At 40.5% G+C, this 10455-nt stretch overlaps 1 protein-coding gene across 1 annotated transcript; it reads right to left on the bottom strand.

Annotated features, from left to right (window-relative positions):
* Positions 1–1275: 1275 nt before the first annotated feature.
* Positions 1276–9107, bottom strand: LOC112236633 (tryptophan 5-hydroxylase 1-like). The gene is made up of 11 exons (XM_024405219.2): positions 8902–9107; positions 7186–7341; positions 6356–6548; positions 5880–5980; positions 5285–5352; positions 4836–5032; positions 4519–4654; positions 3080–3206; positions 2871–2966; positions 2637–2770; positions 1276–2501 (listed from the first exon to the last, which is right to left on the bottom strand). The coding sequence occupies exons 1-11, from the start codon at positions 9001–9003 to the stop codon at positions 2327–2329; spliced, it is 1485 nt and encodes a 494-aa protein (XP_024260987.1). The 5' UTR covers positions 9004–9107; the 3' UTR covers positions 1276–2326.
* Between the last annotated feature and the right edge of the window lie 1348 nt (positions 9108–10455).

The raw sequence follows: 10455 nt of genomic DNA, 5'->3' as shown, positions 1-10455 counted from the left end.
AAGGTTGATCTCTCCTGCCATCTGTGAGAGTTACTATTTTTCCAAAAAGTTATGCAATCCCTCCCCCCTCTGGCCATAGATTTATATTGCAGCCGGTGAACAATAGAGCGTCTTCTGTAAAACAATCTCAATCTAACTCTGTGTTGCTTGAGACATTTTTTTAGCTCACTTTGAATGTACAACAATTTTACTGAGTAACAGTTCATATAAGGAAATCAGTCAATTTAAATAAACCAGGCCCTAATCTATGGATTTCACATGACTGGGAATATAGATATGCATCTGTTGGTCACAGATACCTTACAAAAAAAGGTAGGGGCGTGGATCAGAAAACCAGTCAGTATCTGGTGTGACCACCATTTGCCTCATGCATCGCGGCACATGTCCTTTGCATAGAGTTGATCAGGCTGTTGATTGTGGCCTGTGGAATGTTGTCCCAATCCTCTTCAATTGCTGTGCGAAGTTGCAGGATATTGGCAGAACTGGAACACGCTGTTGTACATGTCAATCCAGAGCATCCCAAACATGCTCAATGGGTGACATGTCTGGTGAGTACACAGGTCATGGAAGAACTGGGACATTTTCAGCTTCCAGGAATTGTGTACAGATCTTTGCGACATGGGGCTGTGCCTTATCATGCTGAAACATGAGGTGATGGCGGTGGATGAATGGCACGACAATGGGCCTCAGGATCTCATCACGGTATCTCTGTGCATTCAAATTGCAATCGATAAAATGCAATTGTGTTCATTGTCCGTAGCTTATGCCTGCCCATTCCATAACCCTGTCGCCAACATGGCATGGTTACACATGGTTACGTGGTCTGCGGTTGTGAGGCCGGTTGGACTTATTGCCAAATTCTTTAAAGGGACGTTAGTGGCAGTGACAAAATGGAACATTTTAGAGTGGCCTTTTATTGTCCCCAGCACAAGGCGCACCTGTTAATGACCATGATGTTTAATCAACTTCTTGATATGCCACACCAGTCAGGTGGATGGATTAACATGGCAAATGAAAAATGCTCACTAAAACGGATGTAAACAAATTTGAGAGAAATAAGCTTTGTGTGTATGGAACATTTCTGGGATATTTTTGTTCAGCTCATGAAACATCCTCCTTTACATGTTGCTTTTACATACAGTATATCCTCCTGAATGTGGCTAACTGGATGTGGCTCGCTGGATGTGGCTAGCTTTTTAAGTGTTCGCTAAGGATATTTGAATTATGATTGTTAGTAATTATTAGCAATCATTATAATTTTAGCATAACACAGTGTGTGAACATGGAGTACATTTAATGAGATGAAAAACAGAACAAAGCAACTACTGTAAATGTTTTCCTATAACTAGACACCCAGAATGCAGACACACACTTCCCAATGCAAGGATTGGTTTACCAGGGATCTATTTACACAAATGATAGATTTTTCAATAGAAGTACATTTATATCATCATCCAAACACTAATACATGCACATAAATTCCTTCCTTGAACATCTTATGCAAAATAGACCACTGGTGGTCAACAGCAGCAGAAGGCTGATAAGGTACACACACACACACACACACACACACACACACACACACACACACACACACACACACACACACACAATCTTATAATACTACCATATTTCTATGCTTTGTGCAATGTGATATTACATCTACACAGACTGTCAATCACTATACACACAAGCATGTAACTTTACATCCACACTAGCACATTCACACATTTATTGAAACGGTGTATGCCAATAGAGTACAATACAATATCTATAAGTCTCCTGTTGCATTAACATAGAACTTTCAATAGAAAAGAAATACAGTATATAAAAAACAAGAGAATATCAGTAATTATAAGCAAGAGCCAAGGAAAGGTCTGTTTCGGTCACATTCTAATCATTCTTAGTCAATATCATTATTCAAATGACAAACTCAAAAAAGTATTGAATTTCAAAGTAAACTACTGGTTAATAATTTCATGAAGAGAATATAAAGTTTGAATTTTAAGAGATATAATTTATTTTGCAGGTAAAAGGCTGGTTGGGGATATCAGTGAGTAGGATTAAAGCAGTGAGCTGCTTGGTAAGGATCAGGTGGTAGACAACTACAGACAGCAGTACAGGGCTGTGTCAGGTATATATGGTTGTAACATTTCCAAAAATTCCCATGTTTTCCAAAAATCCTGGTTGGAGGATATCAGATATCTTGCTTATTCCCTCCTGATTCTGTGAATCCTCCAACCGGGATTTCTGGACTACCTGTAAATGTTGGGAAAGTTACCAGAATTTTGCAACCCTTGTCAAGTATGAGGGCCAGGCAGGCAGGTCAGACAGCGTAGTGTTTGTTAAGGCGCTGTAGGGCGTCGCCCACGATGTCCAGTTCATGTCTCAGATCCTCCACCATGCTGTTGATACTGGATGTGTCCTTCAGCACGTCCACACTGTGGGTGTAAGGGTTGTACCTCACTGTAAACGGACGCTTGATGGTCTTGGCAAACTCTCTGTGTGCATAGGAACAGATGATGACAAAACATAACACAGCCCAGGTTTGGAAAGGTGAAAGAAGAGTTTATTAGCCCATTAACAGTTTATTTTCCCACAGAACAGCCAAGAATAAAACGTCATGAACAACCTACCTCATCTTGACTTTGGCCTCTTCAAAGCTCTCTGACACAAAGTAGACATCTTGGAATGTCGTGATAATGCACTCCTGCTTGCAGGTGACTTTGGGGTCAAAGGGCATGATCTTTGCATTGTCAGAGAGTGCATGCTGTATGAGGGAAAAAAGTATCTTAGGATTCTTTCTTTGCATCGGATGGTATTTTTACGCTTTAAATGGTGTTTGAATATGAATATTAAATGCTTTTTACCTTCAGCTCACTGATAGAGGAGAGAAGTCCTGCGCCGTAGGCTCTCATCTTTCCCTCCTGTTTACACAGGCCAAACTCTACTGTGAAAAAGTAACACTGTAAAACAAAAACACAGAAAGACAACAACGTTTAAATATATCAGTTAGACAAAAAAACAGTTAAATTCAAGCACAGTGTTTGGATATTGGTAACATGGAAACAGCACTTACGGTGGCCAGCGTCTGGACAGACTCATCTGAGGCCCCCAGAGAAGCCAGACCTATCTCCTGGGAGAACTGGGCAAAACTAGGCTCCGCCAGCAGAGGGACATGACCCAAAAGCTCATGACATGTGTCTCTGTAATGCACACATAAACACACACATACATACAGTATGTGGATTGTTAAGCTTGTGGGCAGATATGTGCAACTTTGTGACAGTGTAACCAAGTATTCTTCCATTTGATTTTTGAAACAATCAATGAATCGTGGACTTCAGGAAACAGCAGAGGGAGCACCCCCCTATCCACATCAACAGGACAGTAGTGGAGAAGGTGGAAAATTTTAAGTTCCTCGGCATACACATCACTGACAAACTGAAATGGTCTACTCACGCAGAGAGTGTGGCGAAGAAGGCAAAACAGTGCCTCTTCAACCTCAGGAGGCTGAAGAAATTTGTCTTGTCACCTAAAAACCTCACAAACTTTTACAGATGCACAATTACAAGCCTCCTGTCGGGCTGTAACACCACCTGGCACGGCAACTGCACCGCCCACAATTGCAGGGCTCTCCAGAGGGTAGTGCGGTCTGCACAAACATCACCGGGGGCAAACTACCTGCCTGCCCCACAGGACATCAAAAAGATCATCAAGGACAACAACCACCCGAGCCACTGCCTGTTCCCCCCGCTATCATCCAGAAGGCGAGATCAGTACAGGTGCATCAATGGTGGGACCAAGAGACTAAAAAACAGCTTCTATCTCAGGGCCATCACACTGTTAAACAGCCATCACTAGCACAGAGAGGCTGCTGCCTACATACAGACTTGAAATCAGTGGACACTCTGATAAATGGAACACTAGTCACTTTAATAATACCACTTTAATAATGTTTACATATCTTGCATTACTCATCTCATATGTATATGCTGTATTCTATACTATCTATTCCATCTTAGCCTATGCCTCTCTGTCATTGCTCATCCATATATTTATATATTTTTGTTCCATTCCATTCCGTATTCCATTAGGTATTTGATATGGAATTGTCAGATATTACTTGTTGGATATTGCTGCACTGTCAGAACTAGCAGCACAAGCATATCACTACACTCACAATAACATCTGCTAACCATGTGTATGTGACCAATAAAATGGGATTTGATTTGAATGATTATGTAGCTGTGGATAATGTCCTTTTGAGTTGCAATCAGCCAGAAGAGTTAAGTTTGCTTAGGGATGTGACAGACCAGGCTTGTTCAATCAAATACAGACTCTTTATATGAAATGATACTCTATGATCCTTTATGATGATTTTTGGTATGGTGACATACTGCTATGTTAATGTGACTATGAACATCACACTAATATACTCAACATCAGATGGATGTGTTCAACAATGAGAAGACCAACTTCTCCTTATTAATGTAGCATGTGTCAAGGGGTACTTACGGCTCAGGTGTGTAGAGCGGGTCAGAGCTGTGGCGAACATACTGAGTGCAGTGGAAAACCCGGAAAGCCAAACCTGCCAGAAAGTCTCGTGGGGAGAGGTAACCTGCCACGGGCCGAATGATAAAGCCTGTGCGTTCTGATGAAACACGCACATAGGTTTTTACTCATGTAAAAGGCCACAAAGCATTCAGCAACATCTAATTTGATACCCCTTAATCCACACATTTTACAATAGCCTTCATTATGCTGATAAACCTGAGCATCAGACTGAATGACTGTGTGGTGTCATGTACAGAGGCAGACTCTGCCTGTCTCACCTCTGAGGAAGTGTGACACATCTTCCAGCTGGGGGATGTTGTCCTCCCTGCAGTCACAGTGCTTGGAGAGCAGTGGCAGGTTCTTCAGGTACTCCCGGCAAGCATGGGTTGGATACAGCTTATTGAGCTCCCGATAGACCACACCCCAGGTCTTCACCTCCTCCTCTGTGAACTCAATATGCGGAATCGGTTCCCCACTAAAAGAGAGGGAGAAAGAGAGAGGAAGAAAGATAATGAAAGAGAGTAGTGCTACAATGATGCTGTAGGCCATCATTGTAAATAAGAATTTGTTCTTAACTGATTTGCCTAGTTAAATAAAGGTTACCTTTTTCTTAATACAGTGGAAATGTATAATTATACCTGTGTGCATTAGGATATTGAAGTATTAAATACACATAGTGTCATAGCTTTCCAAACCAGATCTCACATAGCATAATAATATGACCTACTGTTTGTAGCTCATGGCAAGATCAGCGAAGTGTTTCCTTCTTTTGCGATAGACGTTGTCCTTGAAGCCCTGCAGACAGAAAAGATAAGTAATTGAGGTGTGACAGCAACTCATGCACTGACTTACTGAGTGGCTATTCCGTAAGTGTTCCGCTTATCACAATAGAAGTATTAGTCTAATCCTCCATCTGCCACTCTAATAGAGTCAGTGTAGTTCTAACTGGCTTTGATAGTTATACCATTGTCACAAGTTTGCCTCCTGTTTCAGTATGTCAATGAGAGTCTGTGACATAGAGATCCTATATTATGAATTATATTATTATATTATCTCATGGCCTACGGTGGTCTAAGCCGCTGACCCTGGCACACATGTATACCAGAGTCAGCATGGATTCAAATCAGGCCCACTGGCCTTTGACTCCCCCTATCTTCCCTATGTTCCCTGTCTTCTCTGTCTTCCCTGTCTTTCCAACAGTGTTCTTTCTCTTCAATAAAAGGTCTACAATTACAAAAGGAGTTATAGGATATCTATGGTCAGACAGGCTTGCAACTAGAATGGAACATAATTGACCAGAGCATATTAGAAGCTATGCCTACTGGGTGATCAGCATCCAGGTCTAAGCCATACATCAAGACACGGTTAGCACACATGTCCAGGTCCGAGATTGTCTTTGGAAACCAGGGAATATCTTCAGTGTCTGAAAAAAAAACATGGGATGATCTGAGATGGTCTTTACAGTAAATTTTAGTCATGTCCAGAGCTATCCGGGATCCTTGGGACATCCTTATCCCACTGAAGTTTATATCTAAAATGGTTAAGGTAAGGGTTAGGGTTATGGATAGGTAAGGGATATGCTTATGGTTCGGGTAAGGGTAGGGGTTAAGATTAGGGTTTGGGGTAGGGACGTCCCAAGGATTCCAGATAGCACTGACCCTTTAGTAACGTCATACAACAATCTGAAAGTCTCTCTTTCGCTACACACAGCGGTAATTAGTCTGGCAATAGGTAATAGGCCTACCCGGCTAGACTTTAGGAACTCTGAAATAATTTCAAAAGTAGCAGCTAGGCCTACCTTCTTCAGGCAGGCTGGAATTGTCAGGTTGGTCATGGTCCATATCAACTACGTTGGCGGCGTGCTTATGTAGCAGCTCAGTGAGCTCCTTGAGTTGCTCGTGGCTGCTGTCACAGTCAACAAAGATCTCAAACTCTGAGCCACGCCGCCTCGATTTTCGGGACTCGATGTGAACAAGGTTGACGTGGTTCTCCTGGTGATGATTATAATAACAAGACATTTAAAGTTATGTAATTTATGTTGATGTACATGATAATGTCTCTACCAGTGTTGGGGAAGTTACTCTGAAAAAATTGTTTACAAAGCTACAAATTACTTCACACTGGAGGAAGTTAATCTACACTAAAACTACCCTTAAGGAACATTTTGTTTAATTAACTAAAGTTACTACATCCAAACTACTTTTTGATAAATGATCATATCAACATTTGAAATGTCATAGACTACAAGTTGCATGAACAGATCACTTTGGAGTCAGATGTTATCAGAATGTGTAATTCGGCCTATTAGACACAAAAACTATGTTTCAAGTGAGAATTAGGCAAGTCCAATGCTGAAAAATTAAGGAAATGATTTCCTACTTCACTCATATTTTATTTTTTGCAACAAAAAAAATAGTCTGTAGTTCCAGTACTTAGCTACACCGCTACATGCACCAAAAAGTACTGCAAATTCTACCAAGATTTGAATTGTGGTCAACTACCACCAAACTACTGCAAAATGCAGTTAAAGTACTAGTGGAACTACATGTAGTTCATTACTTCCCAACACTGGTATCTACCATCACCCGTTTGGTATGTGATAGCCTACTTTAAAATATTCAACCTTACTTGAAAAAGTTTCAGTGCCTTAACTAGCCCGCCAACTTCATTCTTGAGCGAGAAGGCAATGGCCGTGCGACCCTTTTCTAAAGACCGACCATTCTCCCAAGATGAACTCTTGTTGTCCTTGTTCTTGTCGATCTTGCTGAATGTACATTTTTTCATCTGTTGGGAAAAGCGGGAAAATATTTATGAAAAACCAACCTCGGAGCTGGCTAGACCTTTTTGTAGAAAGTAAGGATTTAGCAGTGTTTTGGGCTATGATACACCATTTATCAAGGCTGAACAGGAAGTTAATTGTTTTGGAAAAGCACATCACCTCCGATGACAATTTGTTTGAAAGGACAAGCTGCGTTTTAGATGAACTGATAGTCATATGGATTTGTTCAATATCCTGTGCATAATAGCCGTATTTGAACAAGAGTTTGCTAGCCTCACAAAGAAAGGGCAACTAAATCAAACAATATATTTACACAACCAAAGCCCCCAAAGTGTAAATTAAGAGTAAACAATCACAGCATTCACTGCAGCTGAACGCAAACTGAATACTCCGCCTAATCAGGCTACTTCGAGATTTCAGCACTGGACAGCGACAACACTTGGCTGCGCGCAGTCGCAACTTTAAAACTGACGGCAAATAAAGTATAGGGACAAACTAATAAGATCAGCAATTAGACTAATATTGTTAGGTCTAAATATTTGCCACACACTTAATTAGCCTATAGATTGGAAGCGTTAAACTGCCGAATTTTTTTCTGGTAGGCAAAATTTATTTTGGCAATGCTGAGTTGTTTCTGTCTCATTGTAAAGAGATCTGCTGCAGTAATCGCATTTGGTGACGAATGATAGCGCTCTCCAATCCAAATCCAACTCGGGATTATAGATGGTTACTTTCAGCGCAGAAATAAATCCATCAAGGTAACATATCCTGGACGTATTCTTTTATCATCTTTAGGCGTTCAAATAGTTTATTTTTGTCGGTTTGATATCAGTTGATGCCACATGTCTTTTGGGGCCAGTCTATGTCGATCATCAGAATATTTGAAGCATTTTTGGAATAGACTAATTCATCTCAATTAAATGTACATTTACTGACAGGAAATACAATTAAAATCAACATGTTGCACACAAACTTGCAAATGCTTATCATTTACGTGCGTGGTTTTAGTGTATATGTCAATGATATGCCTAAATCAAGATGCAGTGGCTCGTTGTGAACGCAGACAAATAACTTTATTTTACCTAGTCTGATGTCTGCGAAGATCTGAGGCGTAAGCATTCTGAAAAGTTATGACTGCGAGCTCCTGTATTTCACTTTAATTTATATTACAATGACCTCCTTATTGTATTACGTAGGCTACGCATCTCATTTGTCTCCAGATTTAGGTGGCTTATGGCACACCTAAGAGAGCTAGCTAAACCGAACCAGAGGGGAGGCGAAAACTCTGATTAGAACAGAAAATAAATTAACTAATGAAGTTTAGGGTAAGATTACAGATTGGCGCAACAAAAGTAAATCCTTTATGTGTGATAATTGAGATAATTGAAGACAAAAGTAAAATGTTTCAAGTTTGATTATTCAATCATTTGTCAAAATGTTATTAATGACACCTAAATACAAGTCACAATTCAACGTAAAATAACTGTTCATTTGTATTGTTCCATGAATTTTTTCCCGTTTAGTTTAGACAGTTATTATTTACTTATAATATAAATATAACTTACCTCATTATTCAGTTGCTTTTCCTCGTAACAAGTGTGCAATGAAGAACTCATAGAGTCGAAAGACCTTCCTCTGCGCGGCCCGTCAATCTTGTTTGAATACATGTCAAAGTCCTTTGATTGAAATATTTGAGTGAGAATAAGTAAGGCAGTCCACTGCTGCGGTAGCTGCTAGGATATACCTATATACCTCTCACTCAAAGCACAAGGCGCCTCAGTATTTATGAACACTGAGTGGAAGGTGGGGGTGGTGATGTGGTGGGGGTAGGGGAGGAGGACACGAGTCAGGACGACGCGGAAAATATCACCACTATATGCCTAAATGTAACATGGTAATAGTTATACAACTAATCTCACATTAATGTCACACACTGATGATTACAACATATTCACTTTCACGAAGGGAATCAGTAGACTTTAATAATGAGGTACTGTTGGTGTAGTTGTGACTGCTGGCTAATTGCCACGAGGGAAATGTAAGCCTATCATACAGCCTACACCAACAGCAAAACATCCCAGGTCTAAGGGTTTTCATATCGATGTCATATCACATACTGAACATAGTATGTTTAACAACACAATCCCAACTACTCATCCCTATAATAATTTCAGCACGACAGCGTAATGGACAGTTCCCCCCCCTCTGGACGGTTTTGCGGCTTCCAAAATTAGAGCTCTATCTATAACGCACACACAAAACGTGACCTGTTGTAGACCTTGACATTTTCACATTTGTTTGGTATACAATTAGTCATTGTAGTCGTCCTCTTGTTGTCTGTTGAGTGGGGTTAGATAACGTTTTGAAAGACACCTGCTGAGTAAAGGCCACAGAAAAGACCAAACATGAATGTAACTAAGAGTATATTAAATAGTGGTGACAGATACTCTTGCCTCGCTTCCCATCGCAGTCTAGGCCTATACAGTCCATTCGGAAAATATTCAGACCACTTCACTTTTTCCACATGTTGTTACTTTACAGTCTTATTCTAAAAAGGATCAATCAAAAACAAATCCTCAGCAATCTACACACAATACCCCATAATAACAAAGCGAAAACAAGTTTTTAGAAATTGTTGCACATTTATAAAAAAAATATTTAAAAAATACTTAATTTACATAAGTATTCAGAACCTTTGCTATGAGATTCGAAATTGAGCTCAGGTGCATCCTGTTTCAATTGATCATCCTTGAGATGTTTCTACAACTTGATTGGAGTCCACCTGTGGTAAATTCAATTGACTGGACATGATTTGGAAAGGCACATACTTGTCTATATAAGGTCCCACAGTTGATAGTGCATGTCAGAGAAAAAACCAAGCCATGAGGTTGAAGGAATTGTCCGTAGAGCTCCGAGACAGGATTGTGTCGAGGCACAGATATGGGGAAGGGTACCAAAAAATGTCTGCAACATTGAATGTCCCCAAGAACACAGTGGCCTACCTCATTCTTAAATGGAAGAAGTTTGGAACCACCAATACTCTTCCTAGAGTGGGCCGCCCAGCCAAACTGAGCAATCGGGGGAGAAGGGCACTGGTCAGGGAGGTGACCAAGAACCCG

The sequence above is a fragment of the Oncorhynchus tshawytscha genome, linkage group LG12, assembly GCF_018296145.1.
Source record: "Oncorhynchus tshawytscha isolate Ot180627B linkage group LG12, Otsh_v2.0, whole genome shotgun sequence".
NCBI classification, from domain to species: Eukaryota; Metazoa; Chordata; class Actinopteri; order Salmoniformes; family Salmonidae; genus Oncorhynchus; species Oncorhynchus tshawytscha.
The sequence above is the reverse complement of the archived record's forward strand: the minus strand, read 5'-3'. Positions and strand labels throughout refer to the sequence as shown.

Bases quoted from the DNA above. Each gene is read 5' to 3' on its own strand.
- LOC112236633 (XM_024405219.2), bottom strand. From the start codon at position 9,003: ATGTATTCAAACAAGATTGACGGGCCGCGCAGAGGAAGGTCTTTCGAC. The intron at 2,967-3,079 runs GTAAGTGCTGTT...TTTGTTTTACAG, and splicing joins CTGTCCAGACGCTGGCCACC to TGTTACTTTTTCACAGTAGA. The intron at 2,771-2,870 runs GTAAAAAGCATT...TCCCTCATACAG, and splicing joins CCTCTATCAGTGAGCTGAAG to CATGCACTCTCTGACAATGC.